Consider the following 16,684-nt stretch of genomic DNA (forward strand, 5'->3'; position numbering starts at 1 on the left):
AAACCTGAGAATATTCACACCTTTCTTATCAACTTATAAACCGTTTGAACATGCTCTACTTGATTTCCACGGTTCTCTTACGACACTTTTTGAAAATGAGTATTTCCAAATCTGATGAAATTTTTTCGATTTTTTGAAGTTGGCAATAATAATCTGAAAATTGGTACCACTGCGTTCAAAAATATTTCCACGGTTTCAGGAATGATGCGTATCTGTCAATATTTTGACACGATTAATGCGAAATACTCGCAAAGAAAAAATTTTCAAAACTAGAATTCATCCAAAAAAATGAGCGATTTGCAAATTCCTAACCCCTGAGTAGAACCCTAAAACTGGTCTTGGATTTTGACAGAAATAGCGTAGATCGATGTGGAATATCTGAAATGCTTTTTATTTGGACAAGCAACAGGAGCAAAACACACGATTTTTTCGGACCCCGCCGCTCCCACTTGAGGGCCTACATCTCCATCCCGGAGCTGAGATATCTCAAGACCTACAATTTTTTCGCGATCCATCCGAATGTAGGTAGCTATCTGCAGTTTAAAATGATTCGAAGATTACCTAATAAACACAATATGAATCCTCCCTCCCCTTTTATTTTTATTTCTTTAATTTTTCAAACATTACCTACACTACACATGATTTGAAGGTATTCATCGTACAATGATACCTATGTAGTATACTACATACATAAATCGCCAAGAAAATTTTTATAAAATTTCATGTCTGAATTAAATTTGACAAAATATTTTACAAAATCTGAAGCATGTAGTGTTGGTTACCTATCTAAAATTAGCAAACACTGCTCTAAAACTCTCGATAATATCTACGAGTAAAAAATAAAATGACAAACATTTTTTCCACAAATAACGACGAAGTATTAAAAGTTGGGAATTTTTGAAACCATTTATGGACAGATAACTAGTATCCGTTGTCTCCACGTCAGCTCTACCATGTACATAGGTACTGTATTGGCGATAAAAACATAAATCACGACTTTGATAAGATACTGAGAGCGGATTTTGCAACATTTTATTCGAGAACATTCGTTTTCGTGAGTTTGTGACAAATTTGAATGGTTTGATGAACAGTACTTGGAGCTGTAAAGGTAAGATATTCAATATTCATCCACATTAATTCTTTAATGAATTTTCTTAACGAGACACTAATGAACTCCGGCCAGCCAACGATTCAAATGCAATTTCCAAAAATAAATTTCTGTCAATTCTAGAATTGAATTAGGAATTTGTCCGACACAGAACAACTTCAAAATCCCCAATAATCAATTGGATCACAAAGCCAAAAATATACCTAAAATAGAAAAAAAAAAAATCGAGAAAGAAAAAATAACGACTGTGCTCAATAAACAGGTCCAGCGGATTGCAAAAATTCGAATTCTGAATTTTATTTGGGCTCATGACCTTATTCAAAAGTTCAGGGATAGGTCCAGAGTAAATTGAAAATATACACATCACACAATCAATAATGAATTCGGGTCCAAAATTGACCAAATTCTATTTTTGATACAGGGTGCCCAGAAATATCGTGAACCCCTAAAAAAGTTTTCTGCTAAATGTTTCAGTTGATCACACTGAATGATAATAATGATAGCACATGATTGGTTGTTAGACTGAGGTGATAACATTTCAACAATCATATGCATCTACTTCAGGTTGCCAACCTATATTTTTAATAAAAAACTTTCTTTAGAGTTCACAATATTTCTGGGCACCCTGTAGATATTAGGTAGGTACCTACTTACAATTTTAATTCTCAAAAATTTATCATCAGATTTGATCAGAATCCTCGTCCATTACTCCAAATTTTTACCACAAATTTTCTTTGAAACAATGAAACTGGCAGAAAATAAAAGCACAGAATTTAAGAATCCAAAATAATTTAGTCATTTTTTTACAGGAAAATTAATGAGTGAATCCTTTCAATAGTCAACACAAAATATTAAAACTCATCCGCTGGAGCTCTACTTCCACTGTTCCAGTCACATTCGTCTATTGATGCAACTCAAGAAAATTCCAATACAACAATCAAGCACATAAAAAAATGATTTCCAAGGACACCAATGTACAACCCACTCGAACCCCACTTGTACGAAAATCCATTCAACTACACTCGCGAAGGGGCTCCCAAAGTCATCCATATCGTCAAATCTTTACCCAAAAGCACCGTCAGCAGTCCAAAACATTCATCAAAGAAAAACCACGTCAAATACTAAGCTTCTTGAATAGAAAAAAGCTGAACGAATTTATCAAACTCCTCAAAAATGAGAAAGATGACATCAACTTTTTCTACCCAGCATCATCATGGACTCCTAGACCAGGTACATTATTAGATATCGCTTGTAGATCAGCTGGTAATCAAGAATTCGTTCGCATTTTACTCAATAGTGGCGCTCAAATTGATCTTGTTAACAAACAAACTGGCAAAGCTCCATTGCATGAGGCTGTACTATCATCTGACAAGGAAACTGTGCAAATCTTGAGACAACATGTTAACTGTAACGTTAATATCTTGGATCAGGAGGGTAATTCGGCTCTTCACTATGCTGTTAGCAAAAACCAGGTCGACATCATACAGATTTTGCTGCAGAATCCTTCTTATGATGATGGAGGTACTGGTCAAGATTCTTTGGTATCAAATGATGATCATCTGGCAATAGATTTCACTGATGGAACAAGACATCCGACAAATCAGAAACCCATCAAACCCAATCAATTGATCGACGTTAATGTAATCAATCAACTCAACCAAACACCGTTACATTTGGCTTTAAACGAACAAAATGGTCAAGTAATTGACATATTACTTGATCATCCTGATATTGACATTGATGCTCAGAAAAACCTGGATGGTCTTTCTTGTCGTCAAATCATCACCGATGAGTATCCGAAATTGAAACCAAAAATATCAAACATTCCTTTGAAATATGATGGAGCTGAAAGCTTATTTTCACTGCTGCACAAACGTGATACAGAATCATTCATCAAACAAATTCAATTATCCAGACCTTCTTCAACCATCACCAATGGTAAGAACACATATTTGCAATACGCTTGCAAATATGGTCTATTTGATGTTGCAAGAGCACTTCTTGATGTAGGAGTAAATCCAAACAAGTATTCTGTGATGGAAAAACAGACCCCATTGATGATGGCATGCTACCAAGGCTATCATGAAATCGCTCTCATGTTGCTAGACCATCCTGGAATTTCATTTGACCCAATTGAATGCAGAACTGTGCTTCATGCAGTAATGACAGGAATGGTTCATGCACTCGGCTGTGACAAAACCAAGCCACAGGCTTCCAAAGATGATTGTGATCACTATCAATGTTTGCGGTATATTCTGGAACAAGTTGTACGCAAAGGCAAAGTGGATATCAACTATGCTGATGAAAATGGAGACACAGCATTGCACCTGGCTGCCTTACTGAACGATTACCAAGTGCTGAAAGATCTTCTGGACGAAGGTGCATATATTGGTCAAAAAAATCACTCAGGGGTGGAACCTTTACTGTTGATTTGCCCTTCTATGTTGAAACAATACCTGGACTCTTGCATTTCGTTTGAAAGTCATCCTCTGCGTGAAAACTTCAAAATCATCCTCAATTACAAACTGCTGATGCCTCCAGTGGCATCAAAAGATCCGGAAATGGAATCATTGGCTAAAATGAGCAACGATCCAGACCTTAGAAAACTACTGCAGCATCCTTTACTCATGAGCTTCCTTGATTTGAAGTGGCAAGCTTTTAAAATCTACGCCTACGTTAACCTGTTCTTCTACTCTGTTTTCTGGGTAATTTTGAACGTATACTTTTATTATTATTTCTTCGCTGTTGTTGATGAAAAACCAAATGAGATCACGGATCATACTCGAGAGTTCCCTCAACATCTTCATATCTTACGATACCTTGCTTACCTTCTGAGTTGGATGCTTCTACTTCGTGAGCTATACCAATTCCTGTTGTCACCCAAATTGTACTTAACGTCGTTGATCAACTATTTGGAAATGACAATGGTCTCGATCATCGCCATATTCCTCACCTTCCAAGCAACAATGGCCACTCACCTAAATATGGCAAAAATACTCGCCAGTTTGGTTATATTCTTATCATGCCTAGAACTGGTGACATTGGTAGGAAGACTACCAATGTTTTCCAGTAATCTAACCTTACTAAGGACTGTACTGGCAAGTTGCTTGAAATTCATCGCTTGGTATTCCATAATCTTATTCGGATGTGCTTACAGTTTACATATTTTAACCATCGTGTCGACTCCGGACCCTTTGGATGCTCTCCATCAACCAATCACATTTTTCTACAACGCTTCTCTGATGCTGACTGGAAGCTTTAATGCTCCAACAATCACAGATGATGCTTCGTTGAAATTGTACAACTTTATTTTCTTATCAGTCATCTTTCTAGCGCCAATAATCAATGGTATAGCTTTGGGAGGCATCAACCAAGTTGAAGAAGAAGTGGAGCTGCTGGGTACAATATCTCGGATCAAGTCCACCTTTAGTACAGAAAGTATGGTCAACAATGACGCGTGTGGATTACTCCAAGGAATAGATAAGCTGGTACGATGGTTTCTTCACAAGTCAAAATTATCATCACATGTGCATGAGTATAGTAGATACAGCATAGTGAGTGACAAGCAACACAAGCAGATGTTCTATAGACGTATAAAGTTGGCTGATTATATTCGACCAAGCTGTAAAATTGCAGTGTCACCCAAGCAACACAATGTGGTGCTGTTACCAATAGTGACATCAGAAGATGGATCGCTGCAGCATGAAGAGCACCGTTCTCATTTTGAGAAAACTGCTTGGGTTATTGATTCGGATATTGTTCAGGATATGGAGAGTATTTTGGAGAAACGAATGTATCCTGATGATGATGATGATTTTGATCAAGAGAAATACGAAAAGGAATTGATGCAATTAGGACTGAGACTTCAGGCTGTTGAAAATTCGGTTGAAAATGTCGAAAAATCCATACAGAGTTTGATATCGATTGTGAAATCAAAATATGAGTAAAGAATCATAATTATGTAGGTAGGTCATTGTAATATAATTGTATTATGCTAAAAGTTGTTGTGGTGATAATTTTCCCCTTTTTTCAAAAATTTTGGGAAGTTGGCTCGAAAATGTTGAAAATGTGGTTTTTGGGGCATATCTTCCCCTGTATGGGACTAAATGAGGGAAAAATGGCCTTAGTCAATTTTTTTTTGTTTTTCTGATTTTCACAATACTGAATAGGTATCTATATTTAATTTTTTTTTAATAATTCCACTATCAGTAATATTAAAGTGATTTTCTATGAAAAAAAAACGAATTGGAAAATTTTTGCTTATAGAAAAAAAATTCAAGTCCATTTGAACTTGTAAAAATCAGTTCAAAAAAATCACCAAGGCCCCTTTTCCATGAAGCTCCTCAATTCTCTTCAAATTTTGGGATTCGATTCAAAATGAGACATTTTCTCAAAATTTTATTATAGGTATTGATTTTAGCACCCCCTGGTCGGTGAGCCCACCTAAGGATAAATTGCACCCCCCCCCCGTCGATCCTCCGGGACAACTTTTTTCTTAAAGGGAGAGTCCTAAGGAACATTTCTAGCCCTTGTACTCAAAAAAAAGTGGCCCCACTTACAAAATGGCGGCCATTTTGATTCACAGGTCAGCCGAAATCGCAGATTTTGCGTTCCAACATAGGACTTGCACAACATTTATCAAACTGTACAAAAGTAGATCGAAAGATCAAGCAAAAATTCATCACCTGTCAAAATTTCAAGTGCCAAAGTGCGTTTTTTGATTTTTGGTAAATTTTTGAAAATCAAATTTAGGCCAAAAATGAGGGGAAAAATCAAAATTTTACCAAATTGACCAAAAAAGCTCAAATTTGGGATACACCCTATTTTCGACATGCCAAATCGATTGGAAACTGTTTCAAACCGTTTTGAGCAGTTCTGGAGCCTCCAGTAGATTTTTTAAACTCGAAATTCCCCCAACATTTCACCAAAATGGAGTTGGAAAGCTGAAATTCATTCTGCAAACTAATTTCAATACGCTAGGAAGTCAACTGCAGGGGGATTTCAAGTCATTTTGGAGCCTCCGGCGACTTTTTGAAAATTCCTGGAGCCTCCATCAGATTTTTGAAACTTTAAATTTTCACACAATTTCATCAAATGCAGATGGAAAGCTGAAATTTACTCTACGTTCCAATTTTAACAATCTTTGAAGACGACTACAGGTGGGTTCAAATCATTTTGGAGCCCCCAGCGCATTTTTGAAAATTTGCTTGAGCCTCCAGTAGATTTTTGAAACTTGACATTCCCGCAACATTTTACCAAATGGAGTTAGCAAGCTGAAATTTACTTCGCAAACTAATTTCAATACGATATGAAGTCGACTACATAGTGGTTTCAAATAGTTTTAAATGGTTTTGAAGCTTCCAGCTACTTCTTGGAAATTTCAATTTTCCAAAAAACACCATAAGACCTCTCAAATAGTGGCTGGAGGCTCCAAAACGACTTGAAATCCACCAGCAGACGACTTTGTAGCGTATTAAAATTAGTTTGCAGAATGAATTTTGACTTTCTATCTCCGTTTGATGAAATTTTTAGGAAATTTAAAGTTTCAAAAATCTACTGGAGGCTCCAGGAATTTTCAAAAAGTCGCCCGGTTTGAAACAGTTTCCAATCGATTTGGCATGTCGAAAATAGGGTGCATCCCAAATTTCAGCTTTTTTGGTCAATTTGGTAGAATTTTGATTTTATCCCTCATTTTTGGACTAAATTTGATTTTCAAAAATTCATCAATATTCGAAAAACGCACTTTGGCACTTGATATTCTGACAGGTGATGAATTTTTGCTTGATCTTTTGATCTACCTTTGCACAGTTTGAAAAATTTTGTGCAAGTCCTATATTGGAACACAAAATCTGCGATTTCGGTGATCTGTCAATCAAAATGGCCGATATTTTGTAAGTAGGGCCACTTTTTTTTTAGTACAAGGGCTAGAAATGTTCCTTAGGACTCCCCCTTTAAGAAATAAGTTGTGCCGGAGGATCGACGAGGGGGTGCAATTTATCCTTAAGTGGGCTCCCCGACTACCCCCTTTCTCCAAATTTTGGGCCCTTAAAATCAAAATTTGCCCATCGCTATATTTTCTAGGTATAATAGGGGCTGAATCCGAGTCTGCTGAACTTTTTTTTTGTAGCTTTATTACTAATAAAATGATAAGTATGCACTAATTTAGACGAAGCACTCACTCAATTTATGAGTAAATGCGTTAGTTCAATATGTACATAGGTTATTTAGATTCAAAATAAATCTATTTTAATGGTTTGATTTTCGTTGTGGTAAAAGTGCGGAGACAAAATCAAAATTCCCTCAAATTATTAAAAATCAGGTTCTACCAGTTCGGAAACGTATTGTATCATTTTTCTAGCAATTTCATAATTGAAAATTTGAAAAATATACAGTTGGGTATGAGCCGGAAAACACCAAATTTGGAAAAATAGTGTGTTGCCTTTCAAACATTCCCCTGCTAGTTGGAATATCTTCCTTGTTAGGTAACAATTTCAATCGTACTAAAAAAATGAAGAGTCAGTTTCATCTACCCACCATTTTTTTTTTTCAAAATCAAAAATTGTCGAGGAAAGTAAGGTTATTATTTTCTAACTTCAAATTTTTCATAATGTATCCATCATCATATAGCAGAATCGCTTATCATCTACATAGTCGTGACGCTACAGCTATACTGCACAAGGAAATGATTCACAGAGATTGAACGACTGAATGATTAAATTTTTTAACGAGTCGAAAAAAAACTGAAAATTTACTGTTCCGCGATTATAATTTGTTTTTATTTCAATATTCGTTGAAACAAGTCTGCGTCAAATAGTTGTTGTACATAGTAGTTTTTATCTTTAAAAAACACAGTATTTATCCGGTAACATTGAGCAGGATTAAAACTACTTTATCGGACACCAGGTAAGTTAAGTGCAATAATCATACCTTCATATGCCCATTAAATGCATATTACTCGATATTATTATAATACTTAGTCAATATTTCGGACAAAATGTTTTAAATTTTCGACACAAAGACATGATTCTCTCAATATTCGCGTTTAAAATTATGTTTTCTACCTATTAAAAGTATCAGAAGATTTTTTTCAAAAAAGCTCGAGACATTGATTAGCACTGTATTATGGAAAGAACCAGTACAATATGAAATTATAGGTACATAAATTCTGATTTATTTGGTCAATTTTCATGAATTAGTTTTAAGAAGACTAAGTGCCTAACCATGAAAAAATAGACTTACCTACAGCTCATTGAAGTGGTTTAGAAGAAATTCAAGAGTTAAAAAGACCTCAGAAGCAAATTAAGCTCATATTTTTCGAACTCAAGTTGACTGCTCTGAAATAATTTCCCCTTTTTCACCGAATTTTAACATACGAAATGAATAAACATCCAACATTTTTTCATGTAGGTAGCTTGCTAGCTAGGTAGGTACATAACATACATAGGTACATACTTTCTACGTATATTTATTCATCACTATTACATTTGTTTTACAGAAAATCCCCAGCATCATAATGACCGAGGAGGACATTCCATTACTCAATTTGAACCCAAACGATTCCGCAACCATCGACGAAACACCCACAAAACTCTTATCATTCTTGGAGGAAAAAGATATCGGAAAATTCACTCTACTTTTAGACTACGCAGATGAAAATTTCGACGTGAATCATTTTTATGGCGAGCCTCACAATGGTACACTGTTGGACATCGCTTGTCGGTCCAAAGATAACCACGAGTTCGTCAAAATACTCATTCAGCACGATGCCAAAATCAACAATGTCAATAGAATAAGTGGTAAGGCTCCGATACACGAGGTTGTGGAAAATTCAGACCTCGATACTTTGAACGTGTTGATGAAAAACATCACGTGCGATGTTAACCTGATCGATCAGAGTAATATGACACCTGTTATGAGAGCAGCATTTGCTGGTCGTGTGGATATGTTGCTTGCTTTAATGAAAAATGAGAAAGTTTCGTTTCAGCCGGTTAATAACAAGTTGATATTACATTCGTTGGTCGATGGATGGGATAGGTGTAGCAGTTCGGGGGTTCCTGTCGAGAAAGCGGATGAATTTTTCAAAGGTTTGAAAATGATTCTTGATTGTTTTCCTAGAAATGGGTTTCAACTGGTTGCATCGACTTCACAAGTAAGTTCTGAGACGTGAATTTATCACACAATTACATTTAAGAAATAGGTTTACCTCTGACCCTATTCATAATGGTGAATATATTTTGACGAATATTTTTTCCAAAACTCTACCTAATGCTGAGGTTTTTTTGTTATAGCCGATTCAAGAGCGTCCTTCATTTTCTCTGAGTTCATCATCTGATAAAAAGGATCAGGAAGAAACGATCTGCTTACCAAGAGTTGTACACGAAACGAGAAAAGAACCAGAGGTTATTAATTCGATCATTATCACAAGTAACTCAGAATTTAGAAAGTCTTTTAAAATTTCGAATTCGCCAAAAAAATTTAAACTTTGCACTTTCAATGTTATATTTTAATGCTTCCTGAAACATGTCTCTACCAATTTTAAAATCTACTGGAATATCACTCCTTCTCCCCTCTCTTCGTACCTCATATTAACTTACAAGGAAAGTACTTTGAGCAAATAAGAACAAAAATTCAAAATGCATTCATAAAGTCAACCACTTGGCCAAATGAAACGTAGAATTTAATTTTTGGGTTTCTGGGATTTTAAAAAAAAATACTTACAGAGGCCTATTTTTCGTTTTAAGATTTAAAAAAAAAATAAATACCTACTGAAATTTATTGAATTGACTCAGAAAGATTAAAATTGGTTCATACCCAATTAAAATCTTCTCAATCGATTTGTGATGGGTCCAAGAAATTCTGGAGTCTCCAGCGGATTCTCCAATTCTATAAAAATTACCATAAAAGGGGCCTAAGTAAAATTAAGTACCTAATATAAACCAGTATATTCAGTTTATGGGAGTTCTCCCGGGCATTTATGCATTAAAATCTGTTTCTGAAATTTCAAATTTCAAAACCGAAATTTTTCTCCAACGAACATCAGAAATTGAAGGGCCCAGTTCCAAGTAGGCCTAAGTCCATTTTTTCCGTTTCGAGAAAAACGCAAATAACTGTTTTTCTCGCCCTTCCGCTTCAATAATAAATGATGTGATTATATGGTTGTGAAGCTTGATCTTTCTGCTTTAAAGTACCATATTGGTATTTTTTAAATTTTGAGTATTTTCAGCTCCAGAGCACGTCAAAGAGTCAGAAAAAGTGGACTTAGGCCACTTTGGAATTATCTGATGTTAAAATTTTCGAAAAAGAGCTGAAAAAGTGCGTTTTTTCAAAAAAAAATTCACGAATCATTAATTTAAGGGGAAATATTTTTTGCACGACGAAAAAGGGCGTCATCACGACAAGCATTTTTTCGTTCATAAAAGATGAATGAACGACGAAAAATTATGAAGTTCCACGCCAGATGACGCCCGACAATAAAGTATTTATGAACGACTACGATTTAATAACGAGATAAGCAGTATTCACGACAAAATAATTTCATACACGACAGAACATTATCAGTTCAATTACGTTTATATTTTGTACAAATTTTAACAAATAATCAACTGAGGGTTTCTTTCAAAAAAATTTGAGTGAAATTGTGACTCAGTAGAAGAGAACCAAATTGACCTAAGCGAAGCGAGGGCAAAATCTTAGGGGGAAAATGAGAATTTTGAGGATAGATCGGCGATTTTGTCGGCAAATAAACGATAATTAAATTCATGATTGTAAAAAATTTGAATTTTTGAAAACTGAAACTAAAATATTGTCGGAATTTTTATATTTTCCTAACTTTTTTGAATTTCTCACAATTTCCCAAGTTTTTCCTACTTTCGCGGAACCGGAGGGGGGCAAACTGTCTCTCCTTAGCCACTTTTCGCTTCGTACCTGAGGTCAAAAAACAAAGGGGGTCATCCATCAAAGTCCACAAAACATTACTTCTATAAAGAACAATTTTTTACATACCTACTTCGTTTTTTTGGTATCATTTTAATATTTTGAAACGTTTATTTCTGTCGGTGAAATGCCTGTTTTTGATAGAAAAATTTTGTCGTGCATTGCCTTATATAGCAGTGGAAAGTAATTAAATGTCGTGAATTTTTTAATTCGTCGTTTGATACATTATTTTGTCGTTGGAGTACCTTTTATGTCGGGGTAAGCTCTTTATTGTCGTGAATTTCCAATTTAGTCGTGGAAATGATTTTTCTGGCGTGAAAGTGCCTATGCTTGTCGTGCTGACGCCCTTTTTTGTCGTGGTATTAAATCACACCCTTAATTTAATACATTTCTGAAACAATTTCATTCAAAGCACCTATTTGAACATACCATGATAAATAATACATGTGAAAACGCCTTCACTCGAAAATCGTTGAAAAACTTCTGAAAAACCGCACTTGTATACAAATATTCGCAAAAAATGTATGATTTAGGCCACTTTGGAATAATCAGCTTTTTTTTAGAACCGGCAAAACAGTGCTCCTGAGCGAAAAAAGTAACGCCAGGGGTTGGGACAAGGTGGTAAAGGTGTCAACCGACCTGTACCACCAGATGGCGCTGCTAACTCAAAAATGATAAAAATGGACTTAGGCCGACTTGGAACTGGGCCCTTCAATTGAAGTGTCTGCTTCCAATTTAAATGAATTCGCAATTTTTTTTGAAAAAGCATGACCTAGAAACCCATAATAAACAATTTCAGCGGCTTAAATCGATTCTTCAATTTTTGGTGAATTTCTAAGTGCTATTCTTTATTTTTGAAAAAAATCAAGAATTTCTTGAAATTCCTTTTTTTGCAAATGTAGTAAAGTAAAGGGCCTATATTTGGTTTGTGCCCTATTTTTGACATCTTGGATTGATTTGAGGCAGTTCGAGTGGTTCTGAGGCCTCCAGTGAATTTTTAACTTTCTCGATCAAAAGAAATCCAGGTGTCCAGCTCCGATTTAAGCAAAATTGCAATTTTTTGAAAGAGCATGATCTGAGGATCCCTATAACCCACCATAATTCACTTGCCTTGATTGATTTTTCAATTTTTGGTAAATTTTAGAAAGTACAAAATTGACTATTTTCAACAATTCGTGTCTTTCATTGAAAAAAAAATATATATTTAACAAAAATCACGTAAGCTAAAGTAAAGAAAATTACTCCTAAAAATAATGACTTTCCCGAATTGAATTTCACCATTTCAGGTCAATCTGGAGTCTCCAGCACGATTTTTGATTTCTTTAAATTCTGAAATTTCTCAAGAAGGCTATAAAATTATTTTGGACTGCTAAAAATCGAGTTGTGGCTTCTTCTCGACCTGTTTAAGGAATTTATTTACATTTGTATCAATTTCCAGGCGAACGATCGGGGGAATTTTTTGACCAGCATAGGTATTAAGTCTATCTTTATTTTATGGGGAAGAAAATTCAAAAAATCAAAAATCTCCTGTTCATAGGAAAATGTTTTAAATTTACACCAATCAATGCATTCTCTAAAACCAATCCCCAGACCCAAATTACACCATTTGGAGCCATTTTGGAGCTTTTAGCGTGATTTTTGGTTTCAATAATTCCCCAAAAATCAAGTTGGACAGCTGAAATTTTGTAGCCTTTTTGAATCGAAGAAGTGCACCTCGAGTAGTTTTCTTGCTGAATTCGAATCAGCAGAAATGATTTTTCAAAAAAATAATCACACATTAGGTACCTACCTACATTTATCTACGTATTATTGAGAATTGTTTAAAAAGATCTTTCATTTGTTTTTGCAGCCGCCCAAATCAACATCAACCGGCGAATCGAGCCCAACACCATCAAGTCGACACAGTTCTGCATCAATATCACCTCAGCAGCAAAGCTCCACTTCGATATACTCGTATCAACAAAACAATCACAACGATGATCCATCCGATCCATCATCCGATCAAATGCAATTACTATCTTCTTTCAAACAAAACAACTTCAATAAATTCGTCGATATATTGGCCAACGGAACATGTTCAAACAGCACAGACGTAAATTACTACTACAGCGACCCCGAGAACGGCACTTTACTCGATTTAATCTGCAGAACACAGGGAAATTCCGAATTCGCAAAAAAATTGATCATGAATGGAGCATGGATAAACTTTCAAAACCATAAAAATCATGGCAAAACTCCACTACACACAGCGATTGAATACTCTGATGAAACCACTTTGAAAATACTACAAACCGATGCAACTTGCGATGTGAATACGACCGACAACCGTGGTAATACTGCTTTACACGTAGCAGCTTTGCGAAATAATATCCCAGCTGTTAAACTTCTACTTCAGCATCCAGCAATGGACATAAATCAACGCAATAGTACAAATGATGCAGCTCTGAACATTGCATTGAATCGAGATCACAAAGAAGTGATAAGGGAAATCCTGAAACGTCGTGAGGTTGATTTGGTTTTTGGGAAAGATCTTCGAGGACGTTCTTGCGGCGAATTGATTCGAGAGAAGTATACCAAGATGAATGTAGCGTCATTTGGAGAAATGGATGATCGAAACAAAGAGTTGTTCACGTTATTATACAAGGGCGATACAGAATCTTTTATCAACTTAGTTGGATCTAGGTCATATGAATTGTATAATGATGACAACGATGGATTTTATACCTATTTGCAATATGCCTGCAATCGAGGATTTGTTGATGTGGTTGATCGGCTCTTAGCAATGGAAACGTTAGATCCGAATTATTGTTGCCCAAATAATATTCAAACACCAATCATGATAGCTGCTGGAAGAGGATATTACACGGTAGTCTCGAGTTTGTTGAAAGATTCTCGAGTATCCCTCAAAGAAGTTCATCAAGAAGGGAGCATATTGCACTCTTTGTTTCGAGGTAAGTTGGCCATGGAAGATACCAATGAGTTGAATGACAAAGCGTGTGATCATTACAAGTGTTTGGAATTCATTTTGAACAAGTCATCCCACAGAGAACTAAACCTAAACTGCACTGATCGGGATGGAAACACAGCCCTGTATTATGCAGTCAAACTGAATGACAAAAGGTCCATACTTTTGTTACTGGAGGCTGGTTCTTACATATGCCACAAGAACCATACAGGTGAGACAATTTTAAAGTCAATTCATCATGAATTACTCAAAGAGTACTTGGATAGTTGTGTTTTGACAAATGGGGTATCCAGTAAACAAACTGATCATCAAATTGAACTAAATGTTCAAATATTCAGACCACCTGATGACCAACTCCAAGTACCAGAAATAGAACCTCTGCTGGTGCTAAATGCGATGCCACAATCCAGATACCTCCTTAAACACCCAGTTCTGACTAGTTTCTTGAATTTGAAATGGCACAGAAATAGATTATTCTACTATATCAATTTGATCTGCTATATTGTTTTTTGGATCACTTTAAATTGCTTCATTTTTTATTGGAATATGGCACATAATTTCTCATTGTCATCATCATCAGGACCAACAGCACCACCATCACCATCACCATCATCTCCAGCACCATCCTCATCACCAGACTCAAAGGATCCTGGCAAAATTATAGAAGATGTGATACAAATCTTGATCGCTTCAATGGGATTATTACTGATTCTTAGAGAATTATTCCAGTTATATGCTTCACCCAGAAAGTACCTGGCCTCATTTGAGAACTGGCTAGAGATATGTTTATTAATCACTACGGCTTTGTTTCTGTCATGTCCCTTTGATAATAAATTGAAGTCTCAGCTGGCAGCTGTGATCATCATTACCTCTTGGATGGAACTGATACTGCTAATTGGGCGACATCCTGCACTATCCACTAGCAGCGAGATATTCAAAACAGTGACGGTTAACTTTTTAAAACTCCTACGTTACTATGGAATTCTGATCATTGCTTTCGCATTCTGTTTTCATATTTTGAAACCAAACAATGCTAAATCAGGTATGAACCTCTCAACAAACCAGACAAACATCACAACCATCAGCAATATTGGAAAAATGTCCTTTAATTTATTCTTGATGATAACTTCAATTGATTATGAGACAAAATCAGTCTTTTTAGGTGACAACCTGTTCAACATCAATTACTTCCTGTTTGCTATATGCTTTTTTCTCATCACAATTGTGCTTTATAACCTTTTGAATGGTTTAGCAGTAACTGATATTAGCAATATCAAACAGAATGCTGAACTGTTAGTCATTGTCTCCCGCATGAGGGTCATCTGGTACATTGAAAGTACCTTATCAACATTAGACCCAAATCCAATCATATGTTTAGCTAAACGATTTGCATACTATTCTAGTTGCTGTTTTTGCTGCAGTTGTAGAGATCAACAACAACCACAAAACATCCAGAAACCCACCAAAAAATACATCAAACTCTTTCGCAACAGGACTCATCTGTTTCCAAACACATTACCTGATAGTAAAATATGTATTTTGCCAAATGACAAAAATTCCATACTACTAGCTGTGGCTGGTAACTCTAATGATGACTCTCATAAAAGTCAATCATATCCTATCTTGAGACATTCCTCATGGATAATTGATTCAGATATTGTCGAACAAGCCAAGGAAATTTTACAAAAACAAAACAAACAAATGCACTTCAATTATGCAGAGTTGATAACAAAACCGTACACAAAACAAGCGACTGAAATAGAGCAGAACTTGGTTCAAATTGAGCAAAAATTGGAACAGAAAGTGGTTAAGCTTGGAAGTGATATTAAACCACTTTTAAAACGAATTGAGCATAAATTGGACAAAGAAGAAGTAGAAATTGAACAGAAACTTGAATGGAATTTGAAACAAGTTGTGCAGAAATTGGATGAGCTAGAGACTAAATGCGAAAAAGAAATTGACTTTGTGTTGGAAAAACCTGAATTGATATCAAAAGAACAGGTGATTCAACAGAAAGAATCAGAAAACGAGGTGATTCCATCCAATGAATCAGACAGTCTGCAGAAAGAATCAGATCAACAAGGAACTCCACATGAAGAATTAGACAAACAGGTGATTCCACAAAAAGAATCAGATAAACAAATAATTCCATGGAAAGAATTATTGGGCAAGGAAGTAATTCCATCAAAATCTGAGGCAAACATTCCACAAAAGGAAGACTCATCAAGTCAACCTAAAAGCTCAGAAAATCAACCACTTATTCCACTGCAAAGTGAAGTGGAAAAGTTGGCTGGAAAAGTACCCAAGCCGTTAACTGGAGAAAAACCAACCAAGTCTTATTTTTAGATGATGATGATTTTATCAAATTTAAAATTTTACACTTGACATTTTCGCCAATTAAATAAATGTAAGTACCTACAAACTTTCTCAAGCAATTGACTATTAATATGCATTGTTTCATTTCATTCATTTTGGTACATACTTATTATTAAATACTCAATTACAAAAAAACCTCTTGTTATTATCTATCATAGTTATTGTTATCAATCGCCTAATGTTATTAAAATTGTTCAGTCCTGATCTTTTATACCTGTCCAATTACATAGAAATTCAATCTGTTATTGTGATTGGAGCATCAGATAATATTATCATTTCAAACTGATTTTAATGGATTTTTT

The 16,684-nt window shown here is 35.4% G+C and overlaps 2 protein-coding genes across 2 annotated transcripts; both read left to right on the forward strand.

Moving 5' to 3' along the window:
• The first annotated feature begins 1,037 nt into the window (after positions 1 to 1,037).
• LOC135831204 (transient receptor potential cation channel protein painless-like) lies at positions 1,038 to 7,317 on the forward strand. The gene is made up of 2 exons (XM_065343518.1): positions 1,038 to 1,108; positions 1,918 to 7,317. Exon 2 carries the CDS (start codon positions 2,062 to 2,064, stop codon positions 5,053 to 5,055), a length of 2,994 nt encoding a protein of 997 aa, XP_065199590.1. The 5' UTR covers positions 1,038 to 1,108; positions 1,918 to 2,061; the 3' UTR covers positions 5,056 to 7,317.
• A 585-nt stretch (positions 7,318 to 7,902) lies between these two features.
• LOC135831141 (transient receptor potential cation channel protein painless-like) lies at positions 7,903 to 16,668 on the forward strand. Its single transcript, XM_065343419.1, has 4 exons — positions 7,903 to 8,011; positions 8,604 to 9,257; positions 9,397 to 9,507; positions 12,891 to 16,668. Exons 2-4 carry the CDS (start codon positions 8,622 to 8,624, stop codon positions 16,350 to 16,352), a joined length of 4,209 nt encoding a protein of 1,402 aa, XP_065199491.1. The 5' UTR covers positions 7,903 to 8,011; positions 8,604 to 8,621; the 3' UTR covers positions 16,353 to 16,668.
• Positions 16,669 to 16,684: the final 16 nt, after the last annotated feature.

The sequence above is a fragment of the Planococcus citri genome, chromosome 1 (assembly GCF_950023065.1).
Source record: "Planococcus citri chromosome 1, ihPlaCitr1.1, whole genome shotgun sequence".
Lineage (NCBI taxonomy): Eukaryota > Metazoa > Arthropoda > Insecta > Hemiptera > Pseudococcidae > Planococcus > Planococcus citri.

Excerpts from the sequence above, each read along its gene's own strand:
- LOC135831141 (XM_065343419.1), top strand. The coding sequence starts at position 8,622 with ATGACCGAGGAGGACATTCCATTACTCAATTTGAACCCAAACGATTCC. Across the intron at positions 9,258-9,396 it reads TGGTTGCATCGACTTCACAA|CCGATTCAAGAGCGTCCTTC; the intron begins GTAAGTTCTGAG and ends TTTTTGTTATAG. Across the intron at positions 9,508-12,890 it reads AAACGAGAAAAGAACCAGAG|CCGCCCAAATCAACATCAAC; the intron begins GTTATTAATTCG and ends TTGTTTTTGCAG.
- LOC135831204 (XM_065343518.1), top strand. The coding sequence starts at position 2,062 with ATGATTTCCAAGGACACCAATGTACAACCCACTCGAACCCCACTTGTA.